This window comes from Hypomesus nipponensis, chromosome 20 (assembly GCF_054491055.1).
Source record: "Hypomesus nipponensis isolate SF chromosome 20, ASM5449105v1, whole genome shotgun sequence".
Classification (NCBI taxonomy): Eukaryota; Metazoa; Chordata; class Actinopteri; order Osmeriformes; family Osmeridae; genus Hypomesus; species Hypomesus nipponensis.
The window spans coordinates 6438189-6461007 of NC_140380.1; the positions used below are offsets into that span (position 1 = coordinate 6438189).

A 22819-nucleotide genomic window follows, 5' to 3' on the forward strand; every position below is an offset into this window, starting at 1 on the left:
ATAGACATGAAGAGTAGGCTATTGGAGGTGATGCTGTAAATATGCTTTTACCACTCAAGAAGTTTGGGCTCGAAAGGGGCATAATCAATGCTGTTTATATTTTGACTTGTACAAGATAAAAGAAAGGGCCCTTTTTGCTGTATTGTTTTTAAACTAAAAATGTTTACAATGCCTATAAAATGACATGTTTCTATAATTTGTAAGGTTAAAAAAAAGCAAAACGTGTGATTATTAAATCCCCTCCAATATTTCAGCCATAGGGAATTGTTTTTAATAAACTATTTTCATACCAAAATGTCTCTTGATTTACATTGATTTCTTTTGATGTTGATTTGACTGTTTTTCTGACTTGGTAAAAACAGCTAAAGTTTTGTTGGACCCATCAGACATTGATATGATCTCCACATGTTGACGAATTTCTGCAACTTTCTGAAGAAGCCAATAAGAAAGCATGCATTTCCCAGAAACCAACACTGCTCTGACTGGCACTCACAGTCGATGTCATCAGCAAGTTCCGAAGCCGGTGGCGTGGATTCTTAGAGCGCTGTCTTCTCTACCCAGTACTTAACTAATAATTTCGCAGCAGGATAATAAAAATGACGGCAAGTTCTGGCTACCCTTTTGACACACATGCACATATTGCAACTAGAATTAGCTACCCAGTTAGCATAGTGAGACATTTCCACTTTGAAGTCGCTTGCTAGCACTTTAGCTACGCTAGTTAGCCAGCATGCTAATACTAACATAATGGCAAAACTGATGGACATGATTTCAGGGTGCTACGTTGAACAGCTGTCAGACGCTTCTTAGTAGCTAGCAACTCATACAATGTGAATGTCTTTTCAGGAACGAAAGGGTACAGCAAAGCTTGACTTCCTGAGAAAAATAGAAACAGAAATTCAGCAGAAATGGGAGAAAGAGAAAATATTTGACTGTGATGCACCTACAACTATCGGGGGGAGCTCAAAGTAAGTGATTGTGGATGTTCCGATAGCCTTACTGGACTTAAAACCCGTCTCACGAGTGCGATAAGGGTCGAGCATTAATTCTTCTCTGTTATTGTTTAAAGTTATTCTTATCAACATAAATAGTGAAGTCTGTACTTTTCTAATCCATTGCTATTGCATTACAGCAAGAACAAATACTTTGTCACATTCCCGTACCCGTACATGAACGGCAGGCTACATCTTGGTCACACATTCTGCCTTTCTAAGTGCGAGGTGAGAGATGTCCTTCTCCAATTTAAGAATACACCATTGTACAAATTGGTACTGGAACACTAAAACACGTCGTTTTTCCATATCTACCTTTCATACCTCTTCTTTATTTCATTGCAGTTTGCTGTAGGTTACCAGCGCCTCAAAGGAAAGCAATGCCTTTTCCCATTTGGGTTGCACTGCACAGGAATGCCTATCAAAGTAAGCTTATGTGTAAAGATTTGAATACTTGGTTGAATAAACCAAAGCGAGTTGTCTGAGCGATCATTTGCTGATGGTTCTCTGCTGGGGTCAGGCCTGTGCAGACAAGCTGAAGAGGGAGATGGAGGTGTACGGAAACCCGCCCCAGTTCCCTGAAGAAGGGGAGGAGGAGGAGAAGCCCAAGGTGGCGGAGGAATTCGTCATCAAGGACAAATCCAAGGGCAAAAAGGTGAACCAGAAAAGATGCAATCTCTTTCTCCAATGTAAACAACGGAGACGCTTGAGTGCAAGATGAACATCTCTAGGCTGTTCTCCCCCCCCCCCCCCAAGTATGTCACCCATTGGCTGCGTCTGTTTTTAAAGAGCCGCTCTTTGTTGTGGTACTCAGAGCAAAGCTGTGGCCAAGGCCGGAGGCTCCAAGTTCCAGTGGGACATCATGAGGAGCCTGGGTCTGAGCGACGAGGAAATAGTCAAGTTTGCCAGCGCGGAGCACTGGCTGGAATACTTCCCCCCTCTGGCCATCAGAGACTTGAAGCAGATGGGTGTTAAGGTGACTAACATTTACATTACATGTAGTCATTTAGCAGACGCTCTTTTCCAGCACGACCGACAGTAAGTACAGGGACATTCCCCCCCAGAGGCGAGTAGGGTGAAGTGACTCGCCCGAGGACACAACTTCATTGGGCACGGCCGGCAATCGAACCGGCAACCTTCTGATTATCTGTCCATTTCCCTAACATGCTCAGCCATCTGACTCCCTATGACTTGGAGTACCTTCCTCGGTTTGAAGTCTGTACCTGGTGACTTGCTCTTGTCACGGGCCACTCCCTTCGTGGTTCGTGGGCGTAATAGTGTGTCCCCCTCGACCCGCACGGTGCTTCTCCTTCCTGTGTCTGAACTTGGATGTGGACCCGCAGGTGGACTGGCGGCGGTCGTTCATCACCACGGACGTCAACCCCTTCTACGACTCCTTCGTCAGGTGGCAGTTCCTCACGCTCAGGGAGAGGAAGAAGATCAAGTTTGGGAAAAGGTCCGTCGGGCGGGGGAGGGCCTGGGGAGGGGCCTGGGGAGGGGCCTGGGGAGGGGGAGGGGCCGGGGGTGCACGTCAGCATGCGTCCACAGCAACCCCTCCGTGAACCCACCGCAGGTGACGCGTCCTTCTGTTGCAGGTACACGATCTACTCCCCCAAAGATGACCAGCCGTGCATGGACCACGACCGGCAGAGCGGAGAGGTGGGTGACGACAGGGTTACCTCCCGGGGAGACGTCAGAGGACGTTTCTGTTGTGTTTCGGTTATTCAAACCGGATTAACTGCAGCCTCTGTATCACCGTTCCTTACATCCTAGGGAGTTGGTCCACAGGAATATACTCTCGTCAAGATGAAGATCATTGAGCCTTTTCCAGCGAAACTAAGGTATCTTGTCATGTGACAAATCGGCCGTTGTAGCGCACGGTTTTGTCTTGGAAGCCGCAAAAATTGTATCAGACAACTGTAGCAGGGGAAAGATGTATAATCATTACCCCCTTCTGCAGCGGTCTGCAAGGCAAAAAGGTGTTCCTGGTAGCAGCCACCCTGCGACCGGAGACCATGTTTGGCCAGACGAACTGCTGGGTCCGCCCGGACATGAGGTACGTCGCCTTCCAGACGGCAGGCGGCGAGGTGTTCGTGTGCACGCGGCGCTCGGCCAGGAACATGTCCTACCAGGGCGTCACCCGGGACAACGGCGTGGTGCCCGTCGTCATGGAGCTCCTGGGGCAGGTAGGCCTCTCCCCGCCCGGAGACGTTCTCGCGCCGCCTCGCGACTCGCCGGGCCGTTTGAGCGCGGTTGAAATCTTCTTCCAGGGGAGGGAGGGAGATGGGGAGAGGGAGATATTTGTATTTATTATTTTAGAATTTCAAGCGTTGACTCGGGTTAACACCCACCACGGACTCACCTCATCACTGGTAAAGCACAGGCGCGCGTCTTCCCCTCACTGTCCCCAGGACGTCCTGGGATGTGCTCTGAGTGCCCCTCTGACCTCCTACCAGACCATCTATGCTCTGCCCATGCTCACCATCAAGGAGGACAAAGGTATCTGCTCGACTGAACACGCGCTGCAGCCACCCCCGCTCCCGTAGACGGCGAATCGGGAGTGCGCTCAATACGAACCTTGTTCAGCACACACAGTACATTTCCAGAGAAAAGTCCAGCTAAATTGCAGTTGTTGATACCGAACTTAAGGGCTGTAAAACATCACTCGTTTATTCATGACACGCATAGAAACGTAGCAAAGTACGATACTCACGCAAAGCTGTCAGTCCACATCCCATTAACGCCACACACACGCACACAACACGTAAACAAACACTCCCAACTGCCGTTTTGCTTACTCCTGAGTCGCCCAGAGGGCTGTTAGACTGCCTGGTCGTGGAGGTTAACCTCTACGTTCACATATTCTTGCATGGTCCATATGTTTCTTAAACAAATAGATCTATTGCTTTGCTCCCTGTCTTGCACAAGCATAATCTGTTGACCAGAAAGGTTATCACAAGGTCGAGTAGGGTTTTATCTAGTGTTGACGTCAGGGGTAATTGCTGTGTGCGTGTGCGTGTGTGTGTGTGTGGTGGCGTGCACTCAGGCACGGGGGTCGTCACCAGCGTTCCATCGGACGCCCCCGATGACATCGCCGCTCTGAGGGACCTCAAGAAGAAGCAGGTGAGAACGCTCGTACCGTGGTCACCTGACCCTGTGCGTGTGTGTGTGTGTTCCTGTGTGGCCTGCCTGTCTGTCTGTCTGTCTACCAGTCAGGTTCCTTCTGTTTCCTTGGCTTTCCATCCATCGCTTCCTAATCACACCGTGAGCGAATCGATAGTCACGTTCACAGAAGTGTTTCTAACCCGGATCGACCGGTCGCGTTTGTCAGGCCCTCAGAGAGAAGTACGGCATCGAGGACAAGATGGTGTTACCCTTTGAACCGGTGAGTTCCGCGCCCCCCCCATCTCTCGCCCCGGTGTGTGTGGGGGTGTTTTTCGTGAATGACCCCCCCCCCCCGTTCCAGGTGCCCATCATCAAGATCCCGGGGTACGGTAACCTGTCGGCTCCCGTGGTGTGCGACCAACTGAAGATCGTGAGTCAGAACGACAAGGAGAAGCTGGCCGAGGCCAAGGAGAAGGTCTACCTCAAGGGCTTCTACGAAGGGGTGAGGCCCCACACACACACACACACACCTGCACACACACACACACACCTGCACACACACACACACACACACACACACGAAGGGGTGAGGCCCCCACACACACACACACCTGCACACACACACACACACACACGCTCTACCTTCTTGACGACGAAGCCTGAATAATCCATCGGCTGTTCACTCATTGCTTGCTACACACACAAGAAATGGGGTCTGATGCACAGTGACCCAGGGCTCTCAGAGGCTGCCAGTGTCAGGTCTAATTCTACCTCTCTCTCTGTCTGTGTCTCTCGCCCCTCTCTCTCCCCCAGATTATGCTGGTTGAGGGCTTCAAGGGGCAGAAGGTCCAGGACGTCAAGAAGCCCATCCAGAAGATGATGGTGGAGAAGGTTGGAGGCGTCTCATTGGCTTTAGAGATGTGTGTGTGTGTAGAGATGTGTGTGTGTGTAAAGATGTGTGTGTGTGTAGAGATGTGTGTGTGTGCTGTAACAGTGCCCTGTCCTGTCCCCAGGGCGAGGCCCTGATCTACATGGAGCCAGAGAAGCTGGTCATGTCCCGCTCTGCCGACGAGTGCGTGGTGGCTCTCTGCGACCAGTGGTGAGTAGAGCATCATGGGACTTGGAGGAAGAAGGGCATGCGTGCCGTTTCCACCTGAGGTAACCTCTCCCCCCAACACGCACCCCCCCGCCCCCCCTCCCTTCCCCGCCCAGGTACCTGGACTATGGAGATGCAGAGTGGAAGCAGCAGGCTGATAAAGCTCTCAAGGCCATGGAAACGTGAGTCCCCCTGTCCAGCCAGCACATCTGTCGTTCTCTGCTGTGTGTGTGTGTGTGTTTCTCTACTGTGTGTGTGTTTCTCTACTGTGTGTGTGTTTCTCTACTGTGTGTGTATGTGTGTGTTTGACCTTGTCTGGGCTTTGCTCTCTGTCCAGGTTCTGCGACGAGACCAGGAAGAACTTTGAGGCGACTCTGGCCTGGCTCCAGGACCACGCCTGCTCCCGTACCTACGGCCTGGGTGAGTGAGGAGGGGCGGGGGGCGTTTAGAGCCGCGTTGTGTTCGGCGTCTTTCCCTGTACATTTGTGTGGACTGCCGATGGAGGTTGGAGCCTGACCAGCAGGTTGTGGCGTTTGAGTCCCAGCCCCGAGTTGACAAACCTGGCTAATGACGTGGGCATCTAAGGGGGGTGGGGGGGTGGTGGTGGTGGGGAGTCGAAACAAGACCCAAAGCCTAATTGTTGTTCTTTCTTCTTCTCCCCCTCCCCCGCCCTCCCCTTCTTCCCTCCATCCCCGGCCGCCTGTTACCATAGGAACGCGGTTGCCATGGGACCAGCAGTGGCTGATTGAGTCCTTGTCAGACTCGACCATCTACATGGCCTACTACACAGTGGCCCACTTCCTCCAGGGGGGCGTGCTTAACGGACAGGGACCCTCGCCTCTCGGCATCAAGTATGTACCACGCGCACACACACACACATGTGCATCTCACTGCATTGTATTCGACCTGGGACGCTGTTTTCATTGTACATAGTATACTTCCCACAACAATGAATGGAACCATACACTCAGTTTTCCCCTCCTCGTCTTTCCTCTCCTCTTCCCACCCCTCCTCTCCCCTCTCCTCCTCTCCTTCTTTCCTCTTCTCCCCTTCTTCCCTCCTCTCTTCTCCCCTCTCCTCCCTCCCCCTACCTTCTCCCCTCCCTCCCTCCCCTCCTCCCCCCCTCCCCTCTCCTCCCTCCCCCTCTCCCCTCTCCTCCCCCCCTCCTCCTTCCCCCTCTCCCCTCCCCCCTCTCCTCCCTCCTCCTCCCCCTCTCCCTCCCTCTCCCCTCCCCCCTCTCCTCTCCTCCTCCCCCCCCCTCTCCTCCCTCCTCCCCCTCTCCCCCCTCTTCTCCCTCCCTCCCCCTCTCTCCTCCCCCCTCTCCCCCCTCTCCCCTTCTCCCCTCCACCAGGCCGGAGCAGATGACCAGGGAGGTGTGGGACTTCCTCTTCTTCAAGAGCTCTCCCTTCCCCAAGACGGACATCCCCAAGGAGCACCTGCAGCGCCTGAGGAGGGAGTTTGAGTACTGGTACCCGGTGGACGTGCGCGTGTCGGGCAAAGACCTGGTCCCCAACCACCTCTCCTACTACCTGTACAACCACGTGGCCATGTGGCCCAGCGACAGGTCCGGACCCTTCGCCTCGCGCCCACTGACCTGCTAGCCTGGCTCGTCTCTCGTCAGATTACCCGACTGACTGACTTGTCGGTCGGGTCTGAGCTTTAATTGTTCCTGAAGGTTATTCGGTCACCAACCTGATGTTTGTGTGTTCACAGTGGGAAGTGGCCTCAAGCCGTCCGAGCCAATGGACATTTGCTGCTGAACTCTGAAAAGGTGAGAGGTCGTGTGTCTGTCGCGTGGCTCTCGGAAAGCGGTCTCCTGCAAGCTGTCCTGGCAACGCGGCGTGTTTTGCTTTCGTTCGGACGAAGGCGTCACGTCTGTGTCTGTGCGTGCCTGTCACTGCGCGTGTGTCTGTGTGCACGAGGCCCCTCTCTCACCAGCTCGTGTTTGTATTCTCTCGCCAGATGTCCAAATCCACCGGAAACTTCCTCACCCTGACCGAAGCCATCGCCAAGTTCTCTGCCGATGGTGAGCCTCTTCACCGTACCTGTCATCGAGTCTTCTATTTCGGTCTACGCTCCCTCTCCGTTTCGACCTTCCCTCTCTCATCTCTCTCTCATCTCTCTCTCTTTCTCTCTCTCTCCCAGTCTCTCTTTCTCTTCTATCTTCAGTGCTTCCTGCTGTTCCCCCCTGATGAGAGAAAGATGGGCAGGCTGAGATAGAGAGAGAGAGAGAGAGAGAGAGAGAGAGGTAGAAGAGCAGGGAGGGAGAGAAAGAGAGGGACAAAGACAAAGAGAGGAGGCAGGGGGGGGGGCAGTGGATGATTATTTGGGGAGGGGGTGAAGTGGAGAGGGGAGTTTGATAGATGGACGGACTCCTTTGAAGGGCTCTCCGTCTCCCCGAGTCGAGCGCTCCTTGCCGGCCGGCCCCAGGGGCTGATGGGAGATGATGAGTCACTCCGAGTTGATGCCATGCCCCGGGCTTGCTGGTGCATGCTGGGTACTCCTGGAAGGACGTGTGGGCTGAGCGCTGAACTACAGAACACACACGCACACACACGCGCCCTCTCTCTCCCTAGAAAACGTCCTTTGTAGCAGGAGGGTGAGAGGGGGGAAGCGCTTCAGGGTTTGTTGTGTGTCATTATACTAATTGCAATCATGGCCTTTTGAGAGGTAGGCCGTGCTTCATTGGTGGTGACTCACGGCAACCGGTCTCCTCCTCGTGTGTGCGTGTGCGCGCGCGTGCGTGCGTGTGTGTGTGCAGGGATGCGTCTGGCGCTAGCGGACGCCGGGGACACGGTGGAGGACGCGAACTTTGTGGAGACGATGGCGGACGCCGGCATCCTGCGCCTCTTCACCTGGGCCGAGTGGGTGAAGGAGATGATAGCCAATCAGGACGGCCTGAGGACCGGCCCGGCAGATACCTTCAACGACCGGGTCTTCTCCAGGTCCGGGCCAATCACCAACGGCCGCAGTCCTTATTGTTATTTTTAAACGTCGTTCGTTTTTTTTCTTTCGTTTTTCTGAACTGTTCAGAGCAAATAAAAGTACATATTTGGAAGTCAGTGAGTAGAATTGATTTAGAGAAAATATAAGTCAATTTTTTTTTTGATTTCTTTATGCCTGAAAAGGATAACTGTTCCAGGGCGTAGCCTTCAGCAGGTGAGACAAGATGCTCAAGCTTGTTAACCTCCACTAACTCCGCGCTGTTTTTCTGTGCAGTGAGATGAACGAGGCCATCGTACGCACGGAGCAGCACTACGAGAGGATGATGTACAAGGAAGCTCTGAAGAGCGGCTTCTTCGAGTTCCAGGTCAGCCCCCTCGACCCGAGCCGGGCAGGGCTCGCCCCACAGAATCATCCGGAAAACACCTTGTCATCATACAACACTTTGTGTATCCAAGCCCTCCCCAAGGGCTTTTTTAATAAATGCTAACTTAATTGAGTGTGTGTGCCTTATGCTTCAGTACTAAAATGTTATATGACAGTGTGTGTGTGTGTTGCTGCACACAGGCGTTCAAGGATAAGTACAGAGAGCTGGCCATGGAGGGGATGCACAGAGATCTGGTGTTCCAGTTCATAGAGAGACAGACCCTGCTACTGGCTCCCATCTGCCCCCACCTGTGTGAATACACCTGGGGCCTGCTGGGCAAGGTGAGAGACTCCCCCACCCCCCACACACACACATTCAGCCCAGGCCTGTGTGAATATGCCTGGGTTATTCTCGGCAAGGTGAGAGACTATATCCACACACACACGTTCTGAGCTCACTTGTGGGAATGTGTCTGTTTGTTGCTGGTCAAGATAAGTGACTCACACACACACACACACACACACACAATGGCTTTTTTGTTGTTGTTGCAAAGTTCGCTGCAGGAACAGTTCAATGGGTCATCTGCCCTCCACAGTTGCACCCAGCTTGTACCTCTCACCTCAACGGGCCTGTCTGGTTATGTCTATTTATGTGTGTGTGTCTCTGTGTGTGTGTGTGTGTGTGTCTGTGTGTGTTTCTCTGTGTGTGTGTCTCTGTGTGTGTGTGTTTCTGTGTGTCTCTGTGTGTGTGTCTCTGTGTGTGTGTCTCTGTGTGTGTGTTTCTGTGTGTGTGTGTCTCTGTGTGTGTGTGTGTCTCTGTGTGTCTCCTCCTGCTCCCCGTCCTCCAGGACTCCCTGATGCTGGCTCGCTGGCCGGCGGCGGGCCCCGTGGACGAGCTGCTGCTCCTCTCCTCCCAGTACCTGACGGAGACGGCCCACGACCTCAGGCTGCGCCTCAAGGCTTACCTGATGCCCCCCAAGAGCAAGGTACTGCCACGACCACCACCCCTCCCCCACCGCCTCAACTCTGAAAGGAAAGTCCCCACGCAAGCTCCCTCGTCTGCTGGAATCTGTGGAGGCGCTGTGTGGGGGGAAATGCATGTGCATTGTCTTTGTCTTTTTAACATTTGTGAAGGAATAAGGCGAGATGAAATGGGATGCCTTTGGAAAGAGCTGGCCTGCTGAGCCCAAGAGAGTGTGCCAGTGGGCCAGATGATCATATTGAGCCATGCACACGCCTGTTTTTGTAGCTATTTAGTTTAAAGGGATGGTTCCCCTCCTAAAAATCTTACATTGGGTGCATCGTGACCAACAGCTGAATTCCCCATCCATTTTCACATGAGCTTATCCTCCATCCTTTCTGACTCTCTCCCTCCCTCGCAGAAAGGTGATTCCAAGCCCCCAGGCAGGCCTTCGCACTGCGCCATCTACGTAGCCAAGACCTACCCCCCCTGGCAACACAGCGCCCTCTCCCTGCTGGGCAAGCATTACAAGGTAGGAACACACACACACCTCCTCACACACACACACACCTCCTCACACACACACACACACACCTCCTCACACACACACACACACACACACCTCCTCACACACACACCTCCTCACACACACACCTCATCGCCCCCAAGGATGTGGGTAAACGGGGTGGCCTGGAGTAGACTTACTGTTTTCTTATCCACGCCCCTCCACTTACCATGTCCTGTCTGCCCTTGTCCCTGTCTCACCCCCGCCGCTGTCACTGTCAACCTCTCTCTCTCCTCTGTCTGTCTGTCTGTCTGTGCCTGTCTGTCTGTCTCTCTCTCTCTCTCTCTCTCTCTCTCTCTCTCTCTCTCTCTCTCTCTCTCTCTCTCTCGTTGGGCCCATCAAATATTAAACCGGTCTGCTAATGGTTTGTGTCTCTTCATCTCCATCTTTCTCTCTTGCTCTATCCCTCTCTTTCCCTCTCTTTCCCTCTCTCTCTCTCTCTCCTCTCTCTCTCTCTCTCTCTCTCTCTCTCTCTCTCTCTCTCTCTCTCTCTCCCCCTGTCTCTCTCTCCCCCTGTCTCTCTCTCCCCCTGTCTCTCTTTCTCTCTCTGTCCTTGCCTCTCCAGGCCAACCAGGGGGTTCTTCCCGATAACAAGGTGATTGCGGTGGAGCTGGGGGCCCTGCCGGAGCTGAAGAAGTACATGAAGAGAGCCATGCCCTTTGTAGCCATGATCAAGGTAGGCCTGCAGGCCTGGCCAGGTGGGGAGGGAGGCAGGCAGGGAGGGAGGGAGGCAGGGAGGGAGGGAGGGGGCAGAGCTGGGAGGGAGAGCTGGGGGTTCTGCTGGTCCCTCCTCTCTCTCTCTCTCTCTGGCTGATGGAGGTTTTTGTTCCCTCCGGCTGTGTGTGTTGTGTGTGCATGTGTGTGTGTTGTGTGTGTTCAGGAGAACCTGGAGAAGAACGGGCCCAAAGTCCTGGACCTGGAGCTGGAATTCGACGAACGAGCCGTTCTGCTCGAGAACCTTGCGTATCTGACGAACTCTCTTGAGGTAAGCTCGCTCCTGACTGTCTCACTGTATCTCTCTCTCTCTTACTCTCTCTCTCTTACTCTTTGTCTCTTTCTCTCTCGCTCTCGCTCTCTCTCTCGCTCTCACCCCTTTGGCTCTCTCTCCTCCGACACTCTCTCTCTCTCTCTCTGTCTTTCCCCGTCGCACACACTCTGTCTCAACCCACTCTTGGTCTCTCTCCTCCCCTCCATGTCAGTCGCCCCCTCGTTCTCTGCCTCGTTCTCTGCCTCTGCGCTGCATTTTTTATGGCGCCGCGTGGCTATGAGAGGAGACCTGGGTGTGATGTCGATTCCCCAGCCCGCTGCCTAGCCCCAGCCTACTGCCTACCCCCAGCCCACTGCCTAGCCCCAGCCTACTGCCTACCCCCAGCCCACTGCCTAGCCCCAGCCCACTGCCTACCCCCAGCCCCACTGCCTACCCCCAGCCCCACTGCCTAGCCCCAGCCCACTGCCTAGCCCCAGCCTACTGCCTACCCCCAGCCCACTGCCTAGCCCCAGCCCCACTGCCTACCCCCAGCCCCACTGCCTAGCCCCAGCCCGCTGCCTACCCCCAGCCCACTGCCTACCCTCAGCCCGCTGTCTAGCCCCAGCCCGCTGCCTAGCCCCAGCCCACTGCCTACCCCCAGCCCCACTGCCTAGCCCCAGCCTACTGCCTACCCCCAGCCCACTGCCTAGCCCCAGCCCACTGCCTACCCCCAGCCCCACTGCCTACCCCCAGCCCCACTGCCTAGCCCTAGCCCACTGCCTAGCCCCAGCCTACTGCCTACCCCCAGCCCACTGCCTAGCCCCAGCCCACTGCCTAGCCCCAGCCTACTGCCTAGCCCCAGCCCACTGCCTACCCCCAGCCTACTGCCTACCCCCAGCCCACTGCCTACCCCCAGCCCCACTGCCTACCCCCAGCCCACTGCCTAGCCCCAGCCTACTGCCTACCCCCAGCCTACTGCCTAGCCCCAGCCCCACTGCCTACCCCCAGCCCACTGCCTACCCCCAGCCCGCTGCCTACCCCCAGCCCGCTGCCTAGCCCCAGCCTACTGCCTAGCCCCAGCCTACTGCCTACCCCCAGCTCACTGCCTAGCCCCAGCCCGCTGCCTGCCCACTGCCTATCCCCAGCCCACTGCCTACCCCGGCCCGGGAAACCGGTCCAGCCCTGTCTTGACATTAGTGCCTGTTGGCTATTCTTTGAATTGGGGAGTGGGTGAGGGAGGGGGGGGGGCAGGCCTCAGCATGGGCCCCAGCCAACTCCTCCTCAGCCAGTGTAGTCGTCCTAGATGTCCAGAGACATCAAGAGAACCAGGTTCCCTGAGTCTGGATGTGTCTTCGAAGCCCGTGGCTAATGGCAGCCTGTGCTGTTCTCCTCCTCCTCCTGCAAACACACTCTGCATGTTAGGTTGGGCCCATCAAATATTAAACCGGTCTGCTAATGGCTTGTGTCTCTTCATCCCCATCTCTTCTCTTGTGCTCTCTCCCTGTCCCTCTCTCTCTCCCTGACCCTCTCTCTCTCCCTGCCTCTCTCTCCCTGTCCCTCTTTTTCTAACACACTCTCTTGATTTCTATCTTCCCCTCATCCCCTATACCCCCCCCCCCCACACACCCGCTCTCCTCTTTCCAGTTGGATCAGATAGATGTGTTGTTTGCGTCGGATGGCGATGACAAAGTGAAGGAGGACTGTTGCCCAGGGAAACCATTCAGTATCTTCAGATCCGAGGTAGACGGAGCAGCCTTTTATCTCAGTTGTCATCTGTCTGTCTGTCACCCAGCCTCCTACTACTTCCTGTCTGTCTGTCTATCTGTCTGTCTGTCTGTCTGTCTGTCTGTCTGTCTGTCACCCAGCCTCCTACTACTTCCTGTCTATCTGTCTGTCTGTCTGTCACCCAGCCTCCTACTACTTCCTGTCTGTCTGTCTGTCTCCCAGCCTCCTACTACTTCCTGTCTGTCTGTCTGTCTGTCTGTCTCCCAGCCTCCTACTACTTCCTGTCTGTCTGTTTGTCTCCCAGCCTCCTACTACTTCCTGTCTGTCTGTCTGTCACCCAGCCTCCTACTACTTCCTGTCTGTCTGTCCGTCTGTCACCCAGCCTCCTACTACTTCCTGTCTGTCTGTCCGTCTGTCTCCCAGCCTCCTACTACTTCCTGTCTGTCTGTCTCCCAGCCTCCTACTACTTCCTGTCTGTCTGTCACCCAGCCTCCTACTACTTCCTGTCTGTCTGTCTGTCTGTCTCCCAGCCTCCTACTACTTCCTGTCTGTCTGTCACCCAGCCTCCTACTACTTCCTGTCTGTCTGTCACCCAGCCTCCTCCTACTTCCTGTCTGTCTGTCTCCCAGCCTCCTACTACTTCCTGTCTGTCTGTCACCCAGCCTCCTCCTACTTCCTGTCTGTCTGTCTCCCAGCCTCCTCCTACTTCCTGTCTGTCTGTCACCCAGCCTCCTCCTACTTCCTGTCTGTCTGTCTCCCAGCCTCCTACTACTTCCTGTCCGTCTGTCACCCAGCCTCCTCCTACTTCCTGTCTGTCTGTCTCCCAGCCTCCTCCTACTTCCTGTCTGTCTGTCACCCAGCCTCCTCCTACTTCCTGTCTGTCTGTCTCCCAGCCTCCTCCTACTTCCTGTCTGTCTGTCACCCAGCCTCCTCCTACTTCCTGTCTGTCTGTCTCCCAGCCTCCTGTTAGCTAGAGATCCCTCCATGTGTGTCAGCTTGCCATGCAGGCCAGTGTGACTCTGGCCTCTGGAAGGTGTAGATGCATGTTCTCCAGTGATCCCTCCTCTACACACACACACTTTCACATGCTGAGCTTGTTTGACACACACACACACACACGTGCCTCGAATTGTGTAGACTTGTGTCTAATATCTGTGTGTGTGTGTGTGTGTCTAGCCCGGCGTGTCGGTGACCTTAGTGAACCCCCAGCCGTCCAATGGGCTGTTCTCCACCCAGGTGGACATCCGCCAGGGAGACAGCCGAGACAGCGTGCTCCGCAGGCTGGCCAAGGTCAACAGGGGCATCAAAGGTAAAAAAAGAATAAAGAACGCCGTCCCCGCCCGACAGGAGCGCGCGAAAGCTTCCAAACGGAATACGCGGATTCTATTTCATTCGGGTCGATAAGTGTTTCCTTTTCAATTCTTAGCATTTTTGGCTAACGTTTTAATAATAGAGACATAATATGAGTTGAAAAGTGTATTTACATTTTGCCTCAGACCAATTTGTTCTACTTGAAAATCTGCGGGTTTTTGTTGGAATTCCGCGCCCGCGTATTCCGTGTGGGCCTGCTTATAAACAAGATTGAGGCCTTTTCATGAATAGTAATTGGTTGAATCGGAGCGAAAATAAATAAATTAAAGACAAGAAGGCTAGAAAAAGGCGTCCAAATGAAATATGGATGTGTCAAATGTGGGACATTTTTTCTAAGTGCGGCCCATGCCTCACTTCAGCTATCCATAATACATCTCCAGCTCCGCGAGAAGCCCCCCTCTGCTCTGTCAGATCCGGACCCCCAGCAGAGCGCTGCGCATGTCTGAACCTGCCCCCATGTGGCCTGTCGATAACCCTCCTCTCCCTCTCTCCTTCTCCCCCTTTCCCTCACCCCCCCCTCTCCCTCTCCCCCCTGCCCCTCTGCCCCGCTCCCTCTGCCCCTTTCCCCCCTCCCCGCCCCCTGCAGACCCGTCCAGGGTGAAGCTGATGCGCTTCGAGGACCCGCTGGGCGGCCCGCGGCGCGTGCCCGTGCTGGGCCGCGAGGAGCAGGGCAAGCTGCCCGTCCCCGAGGGCTCCGTGTTCAGCGTGAGCCTGGAGGAGCGCAAGGTCAGCGTGGCCCACAACGGCCAGAGCGTGGAGGTGGGGGACACCCTGGTCTACCTGCTGCAGTAGGGGCCCTGTCTCTCTGTCTCTGTCTCACCCTCTCTCCCTCTCTCTCCCTCTCTGTCTCTCCCTCCCTTCTGTCTCTCCCTCTCTGTCTCTCCCTCTCTGTCTCCCTCTCTGTCTCTCCCTCTCTGTCTCTCCCTCCCTTCTGTCTCTCTCCTTTTCTCTTCCTCTCTCTCTGTCTCTCTCTCCCTCTCTCTCTCTCTCTCTCTCCCTCTCTCTCTCTGTCTCACCCTCTCTCTCCCTCTCTCTCCCTCTCTGGCTCTCTCCCTCTCTCTCTGTCTCTTTCTCTCTGTCTCTCTCTCACACACACATACTGTCCTCCCAGCTCCCTCAAAGTCAGCCTATGTCTCCCACTACATCAGCCCTGTAGACCAGCTCTCTTGTAAGTCTGTCGGATCCGTCTGAAGACATCTCAAGACCACCGCAAAACAGCTACCACACAGCCAGCTTGAAAGTCATGTGTGTATGGACTGGTTAAACAGCGACTTTGACACAAAATGGCTGCCAAAGACCGCTGAGCCAGCATCCGGAGTGTGAGATCAGGGGTGACTTTGAGGGATTAAGGAGGTGTTTCTCGAGAGTTCTGTCGGGGGTTCAGGTTGGAGGGGTTTGGATGCAGGTGTAGCACTGGTTGGCAGGGGCTTCTAAAGGAACTCTATCTTTCTACTGCAGTTCCACACACAGGCGTGCATAAGTATTGCCCTTGTTTTTTTGTGTACTTTAAACAAGATGGAATTGATGAAATATTGTTCTATAAAATGTGTGTCAGAAAAGATATGAACAAAAAGTATGGAATAAAGTTTGTCTGAACGACACTGCTCTCTGTAACTTCTTCACAATAAATGCAGTCTGTATGTGTCAGTTCGATTTTTCCCTCTTTGAAAATGTGTAGGCCTCATTGTCTTTGGAAATAATGAACAAAAGCCATATCTGACGTGTTTTCCCACCAGTGTTTTTATGCAGTCATTTTGTAACTATTTGTGTCGCCCACATTAACACGTTTGCTATCCAGATGACCTTCCAGTCAAAAATAAACATCTCTGAACGACATTTGACTCCTCGCCGACTTCCTCATCACCTCCATCTCTCACAAACCCAGCGGGCGACTGAGCTTCCTGTCAGTTTGGCTCCCAGCTTTTTCTGTTCCGCTGCACCAGAGAGAAGTGGTCTGCATCTGCCGATCTGTCTTCTTTCACATGTGATTTCAGGAAGTGCTACCTGACTAAGAAACCGACCACAGCCACGTTCGTCGTCCCCCCCCCCCCAGAGTCACCCCTAGATGCGTGTGTGTGATTCAGACGTGTCTTAGTATCTTGTTCGGAACGGAAGCTACCAGACCTGTACATCCCAGCTCGGGTGTGACGACGAAAGGTAAGGTCCGCCTCAGTCCAAACCATTGGCCTCTCGGCCTCTCCTTGTGGTCATTGTGTCCGTGCTTGTTTGTGTCCAGACCTCTCCGACCGGTGTTGCTCTGAGGAGATGGAACTGGCAGGATTTGAACTTGGCCTGGTCGTTTTTTTGTTGTTGTTGCCTGGTCTAGCCTGCTTGGCCTACTCTGCGTGCAAATTGTCTTCATTTCAACCCCAATTCCATTGACTTCCTGTCCGCCTCCAGTGAACCCCTAACAGTGCTTTATGACGAGGCTTCATGCGACGGGCTTAGAGGAGGGGCGGGCAGGACATGTTATCTCCACCTAGCAGCCAGTGGCACAGCCCTGGTCTGGCGTTCTATCTGGGGGAAGCACAGGGAGCTCAGCTGGGGTGAGTGGGTGGGGGGAAACTCCCCCTCTCTCTCTCACTCCTCCTTCCTCTCTTCTTCTTCTCTGCTCTCCGGCAGGGAGCACAGGAGCTTTGGCATGGAGGACACGTCCGACGCCGAGCGGTAAGTGTGTGTCTTGACGCTCTTATCAGGATAGATCACCCCGTGTTAAGGTGTAATTCGTCATTCCAGGGAGCACTTGTCCCCCCCCCCCCCCCCACCACTATGGCGTCGAGCCTTATCTAAGACTAGGACTTTACTCATTGGACGCCTCGAGCCACATAGCAACACAGAAACTCCCCGACACGCATGTCTCTATGCCGGGGGTTCGACTGGTTTCGTCGTTCCTGTAGAGCAGGATTTTTTGGGGGGATAAGAGTTCATCAAAATGAGATGTCGTGTCCACACGACGGTGGAGCCATCCTTCGCCAATGAGCCAGCGTGCTCGATGTAGATGGCTGAGGTGGTCGAGACAGACGTGGCTCAGAAAGTGTGTCGATTGTTCGGCCGAAGCAATCCCAGAGATGCCCCCCTCTGCCTTGTGTTCGGCTCTGCCTCAGGTCCGCACTAGAGACGACTGCCCCGGGCGAGGCGGACGAGGAGGAGAAGGAGGAGGAAGAGAAGGAAGTCGCGGTCCGGGAGACAGGAAGCGGAAGCTGGGGTCGGCCGAGCGGCGGAGCCACTGACCTTCCCGTGCTGACCCAGCCCGGCCTGGGGGTCACCACGACGACCATCACCACCATCACGCAGACGGGCGGCGGCTGGAGCACGGGGCTGCTGGACGTGTGCGGAGACCTGACCACCTGTGAGGAGGGGGGGGGGAAGACAGAGGGAGGGGGGGGGGAGGGGAGAGAGGGGGGACACGGAGGGAGTGGAGGGGGGGGGGGGGGAGGGGGGAGAGAGGGGCGACACGGAGGGAGAGGGGAGGGGGGAGAAAGGGGGGACACGGAGGGAGAGGGGAGGGGAGGAGGGGGGAGACAGAGGCAGAGGAGGGGGGGAGGGAAGGGGGGGACACAGAGGGGGAGGGCCAGAGGGAGGGGGGGTCGTCAACTTCGGAGCAGTGTGAAGATATCCCCCGTGTGTGTGTGTGTGTGTTGACCTCAGGTTTGCTGGGGGCCGTGGTGCCCTGCTGTCTGGACCTCAGTCTGGCTCACCACTTTGGCGAGTGCGTTTGTCTGCCCCTGCTGCCCGGCTCCACCTTGGCCCTGCGCGTGGGCATTCGGGAGAGATACAAGATCCGGGTGAGGATCTTGCCCGCTGCTCAATACCCATCGCCGGGCGCTTCCCTTAACCATGTTACTTCAAACTTAGAGCACCTGGGAGAATGCTGGACAACGGGATCGTCCCGAAATATCCGTCACTGTAAATGTCAAACGTCCAAGCTAGCTCGACTGATGCGTGTGTGTGTGCGTGCGTGCCTGTGTGTGTGTGTGTGTGTGTGTGTGTGAGCGCAGGGCAGTGTGTGTGAGGACTGGACCACGGTGTGCCTGTGCTACCCTCTGGCTGTGTGTCAGATGATCAGAGAGATGAAGAGGAGGATGAAGACTCAGATCTACCAGGTGTCCACCGCGCTGGAGAGCTCCTGAAGGACCCGCTCGTCCCTCCCCTGGCCTCGTCCTCGGCTCTCTCTCCCTCTCTCTCTGCATCCCCCTTCCTGTCACAACGACCACTTCCTGTCTTCCCCTTCTGGTTTCAACTGGTTTGACCGTCCATGTCCATGTCACACATGAAAGGACTGGAATTTTGACGTGCGGGGAACTCATTTGACTGAGCGGCGAATGTGCGCTGTCGTCTCTGAATTTTCTTTGAATAAAACGATTTGATGTCATCGGATATATTCTTTTTCTTCTGAAAAGAGCTTGTAAGAATGCCCGCTCACCAATTGAGGATGTGAAATATGTGTTTTCCACCTGACCAAACATGAACCGTGGAGATGTCTTTTCTTCTGGAGTAAAAGTTCATGCACACCACAAAGGAAGTGAAGCCTATTTGCATATCTCTCTCGTCCTTTTCTGATTTGGCTTCCATTCTGCCGCAGGCAGACAATGGTCTTCATCTAATAAGGCATGTGTCTGGGCCTCAAATGCCAACTCTTACCCGGATATGAAAATGGTAGGAACACGCACAATCCGCTTGTTTTTAAAGGCCAAATATGTAGTCCGCGTAACTTTGATTGGCTTGCACATGTCGCCGAATTCAGTGTATTCAAAGACCGACACCGCTTCGATAGCGCAAGACACCGGTAATTAGTTGCTCCATCTGCGGATCTCCGTCGACCTCTGACCCCTGAAGATCCATGGTAGGGTGGATCTAGATAGCGCATAACTCAAATGAGTCCCAGTACTGATGCTACGGAAACATCAGGGGACTCAACACTCTCCTGTCTCTCATTAGAAATGGAAATCGCAGTTGGAACATGGTTGGTTTTCCCCAAATGGAGGAACTACAATGTGTGTTCCCGGAAGGTGGCCTTATATAACACTGTCTCTCCCTCAGCCAAATGTGAACATCTTTATTGTGAAAGATGGAAAAACGATAGCTGACCCACGGCCGCCGTCAGAGATGCGGGAGAGCCATCCATCATCTCCTCGGAGACGCACTTCCCAATGGTCGCCAGCAGGGGGCAGCGTTGCTACAGAGAAGCCACTTCAGCTCTTCCTTCTCTTCTTTTTCCTCTCTCTCTCCTCTCTCTCCTCTCTCTCCTCTCTCTGTCCTCTATCTCTCCTCCCTGTCTCCTCCCTCTCTCCTCCTCTCCTCTCTCTCTCCTCTCTCTCTCCTCTCTCTCTCCTCTCTCTGTCCTCTCTCCTCTCTCTGTCCTCTCTCCTCTCTCTCCTCTCTCTCTCCTCTCTCTCCTCTCTCTCCTCTCTCTCCTCTCTCTCCTCTCTCTCCTCTCTCTGTCCTCTATCTCTCCTCCCTGTCTCCTCCCTCTCTCCTCCTCTCCTCTCTCTTTCCTCCCTCCCCAGACTCCCTTCCTCCAGGACCCCGCCAGGATAGCCACCTCCTTCCCATGGTGCACCAGGTGTGTTGGTGATGATGATGTGTGAGTGAGCTCCCTGGGGGGGAGGGGGGGGGAGTGTTTGCAAGGGGGGAAGGGGATAGTGTGTGTGTTAGGAAGGGGGGGGGGGGGGTGAATGGACTGCTTAGACCTGGTTGAAGGAGGGTGGGGGGTGGTTTCGAAGGAGAGAGAGGGTCTGAATAACCGACAGCGCCTGGTCCTAATTAGTGGGATTCTCAAGCTGCCTGTTCACACAGTCAAAACGTCTGACATGATCCCAGGTAAGAAAACAGAAAGAACGCTTAACTCCCCGAGTCGTCGTGTTCGTTCGTGCTGCTCGACAAATCCCCTTCCTTGCTAATCACCGCGAGGCTAAGCCACGCCGTCCCCAGCCTAACTGTTCCGACAAACTAGGTGATCTCCGAAGACAACGAGACACACACACACACACACACAAATGCTCTGAGGCCGTTTCCCAGTCAGGCCTGATGGCGTCAGCACAGTGGACTGAGGGGGAGGAGCTTAGAGGGAGCAGGGGGACCCAGGAAGTTGGCACGCTTGTCCCTGCGGTGGGAACTCTATCCAGGGCAACAACATCCACCTGGGGTTTACATAACAGCCTCAGCCAGCAGCACAGCAAGCACTGCGGGGGAAGGACAGTCAGATGTGTATTAACCTGAAGCATCGGCCCATAGCTCTGCACTGGTGCTAAAGCTCAAAATAAGGCTTGATAAACAGCTTTGCCCAAGGAGTATGTGTGTATTTTCAGTGTATCGCATGTTGTGACACGACTGTCAACAAGAAGTGAGATTTGAGGTCTGGTAAAGAGCTCCCATGCTGCAAGCTTACCTTGTCACCCTGACTGTTAGAAGGATCGTTTTGTCGGATTCTACGACAAATCGGATGGGCGGGCATTTGGTTTCCACAAGGGTGTATTTTGTACGTGGCTCTCTTGTAGTAACCCTTCAAGCTCAAATAATGGAGGGGGGCGACATTTCATTTGGGGGGGGGGGGGGGGGGGGTTGGTGGGGGGGGGGCACTGGCTTCCATCCGACCCTGGTTGCATTTCGTTTCTGTTTTCCAGCATTACATAATCAGCCACGTCATTCTGACGGCCGGTGGGGGGGGGAGGGGCTTGTTTCCAGCAGTGGTGCATGCTTCTGGTCTGGGGAGGTTTCTGAGCGTTGGCAGAGTCCGTGGGACTGTGACTCCCATTACTCAGCCTCCTAACTCCAGGCTGTGAGCCCGTTCTGTCTCCTCATGCTCCGCTGCTTCGGTCTGGACTGGCGTGAAGGGAATGGGCCGGGGTGGGGGCCGGGGGTGGGTGTGGGGGTGGGAGGGAAGTTCCAGGCTCTGGGTCCCAGTGGAGCTCATTTCATCATGCTGATTTGTGCCACAGCTGTGTCGAGAGGAGAAGAAGGAAAGAGTCATGTTGGCTTCAGGGACTGTTCGCCTGCCTGCCTGCCTGCCTGTCTGCCTGCTTGCCTGTCTGCCTGTCTGTTTTCCTTACAAACTGTGTCTGTCTTGGAATGTGGCTGCCTGCCCACCTGTCTCCTTGTTAGTTTGCATGTCCATCTAACCGTCGTCCTGCCTGTCTGTCCGTCAGGCCGTGTCTGTATGCCTGTCGATCTGTCTGCTTGCTTCTCCACCTTCACCTCTGGTCTGGGCAGGGTCACATCGCCAGTGGGCCGTGTCAGCGGAAAGAAACGCTGTTGTGTTTCTTTTATCCGGCTCCCAAGGCCCTGAACTCAGTGATGTGGCTGCTCTTTCATCTGCCGGGGCCGACTGGTGTCGGCAGTCGGAAGCTGTCGTCGTGGCGAAGTGCAATGACGCGTGTACATGAGCGCGTGGGTTTATCTGTGTGGCTGCGTGCGCGCGCGCGTGCGTGTGCGTTCACGCGGGCGCATGGGCCGGCCCGTGTCCGCGACGTCGACGCGTTCCACGTCGGACATTGATCTCGAGCGTGCGAGAGGGACTGATGGGGTGTGTGTGCTTCTGAGGTGCGATCACAGGCCCCGTTGTCTATCCTCACTCCCTGCGCGTGCCGTGAGTCGGTTCTCTCTTCTGCTCGGCATCGTCAAAGGCAGAGACAGCCTCCTACTCCCGCCCTCGGGGGCCGCACGCCAGGCCTAAAAGCAGACTCGGGCGCCGAAAGCGAGCGAGCCCCCTGAAACATGTGGGTCTCGTTTCTGGGAAGTCATCGAGACTCCAGTTGTCAGGCAATTATGGTTGGCTCCTGGCCAAGCCTTCCCCCCTCTTAACTGTAATTACTTTACAACGAAACGCCTCACGCTAACCAATGGCTGCGTCGCTCAGTCCCGGTGCTTGGCAGTGTGCAAATAACACAACTCTCTCTCTCTCTTCTCTCTCTCTCTCTTTCTCTTTCTCTCTCTCTCGCTCTCTCTCTCTCTCTCTCTCTCTCACTTTCTCTACCTCTGCCCCTCCCACACCCAAACACACACACACACACATCCACAAAAGAACAGATGCACCAGATGTTCGCGAAGTTGCCCATCCAAACATCGTCCGGCTCTCTGAAGCTATATGCATAAAACACGTCCCACCGTCTCTCACAGTTTCCTTTCTCTTGTCTCACTCTGTGCCACTCATTCAGACACACACACACACACACACACTCACACAATGGTGTCGCTGATTCATCTTCATTCCTCTCCACATCTGACGGCCACACCGCATCGTGCCCTCCCCAAATCGCCAGAGAACAGCATCTCTGGTGTGTGTTACTCTCTTCCTCGGAAAAGGAGTCGTTTGTGGACTCTTTCTGGTTTTCTGTGTGTGTGTGTGTGTGTGTGTGAGTGTGTTGCGCGCGAACGTGCACACGCGCTCGGTGCGTGCGTTTCCCGTGGAAGCATCGCTGCCGATCGTAAGAGTGGCCTCGTCCAGACAAGACGATTTCAACCGCAAACGCATTTGAGAGTTTGCTTACGACAACAAAGCTGTCGGCCAAACGCTTCCTTCAAGATTTTTCCCACCGAGCTGAGGTGTGGAGCCGGGGGGGGGGGGGGGGGGGGCTCGAGGGGTGATCAAGCCACTGATGACAGCTTTAATATGACGGAAAAGCACAGCCGCTCCCCACGGCTCTTGCATTCTGATACCTTCCCGCAGTAACGGGCTTAGCTTATCATAGACGAGCATGTAGCGTCCCGTGACTAGGAAGATTCTCCTCGC

At 54.8% G+C, this 22819-nt stretch overlaps 2 protein-coding genes across 2 annotated transcripts; both read left to right on the forward strand.

Moving 5' to 3' along the window:
- The first annotated feature begins 487 nt into the window (after window positions 1–487).
- Window positions 488–15692, forward strand: lars1b (leucyl-tRNA synthetase 1b). The gene is made up of 32 exons (XM_084684332.1): window positions 488–602; window positions 847–968; window positions 1133–1220; window positions 1338–1418; window positions 1513–1647; window positions 1807–1968; window positions 2336–2448; window positions 2588–2651; window positions 2766–2833; window positions 2953–3178; window positions 3404–3491; window positions 4039–4115; window positions 4324–4377; window positions 4459–4599; window positions 4911–4988; window positions 5111–5196; window positions 5310–5375; window positions 5531–5613; window positions 5906–6044; window positions 6545–6757; window positions 6907–6964; window positions 7156–7219; window positions 7955–8138; window positions 8413–8503; window positions 8704–8844; window positions 9351–9488; window positions 9885–9995; window positions 10594–10704; window positions 10909–11013; window positions 12640–12735; window positions 13897–14029; window positions 14678–15692. The coding sequence occupies exons 1-32, from the start codon at window positions 597–599 to the stop codon at window positions 14881–14883; spliced, it is 3528 nt and encodes a 1175-aa protein (XP_084540458.1). The 5' UTR covers window positions 488–596; the 3' UTR covers window positions 14884–15692.
- A 535-nt stretch (window positions 15693–16227) lies between these two features.
- On the forward strand, window positions 16228–18468 carry plac8l1 (PLAC8 like 1). Its single transcript, XM_084684342.1, has 5 exons — window positions 16228–16248; window positions 16714–16758; window positions 17196–17440; window positions 17740–17876; window positions 18090–18468. The coding sequence occupies exons 2-5, from the start codon at window positions 16733–16735 to the stop codon at window positions 18219–18221; spliced, it is 540 nt and encodes a 179-aa protein (XP_084540468.1). The 5' UTR covers window positions 16228–16248; window positions 16714–16732; the 3' UTR covers window positions 18222–18468.
- Window positions 18469–22819: the final 4351 nt, after the last annotated feature.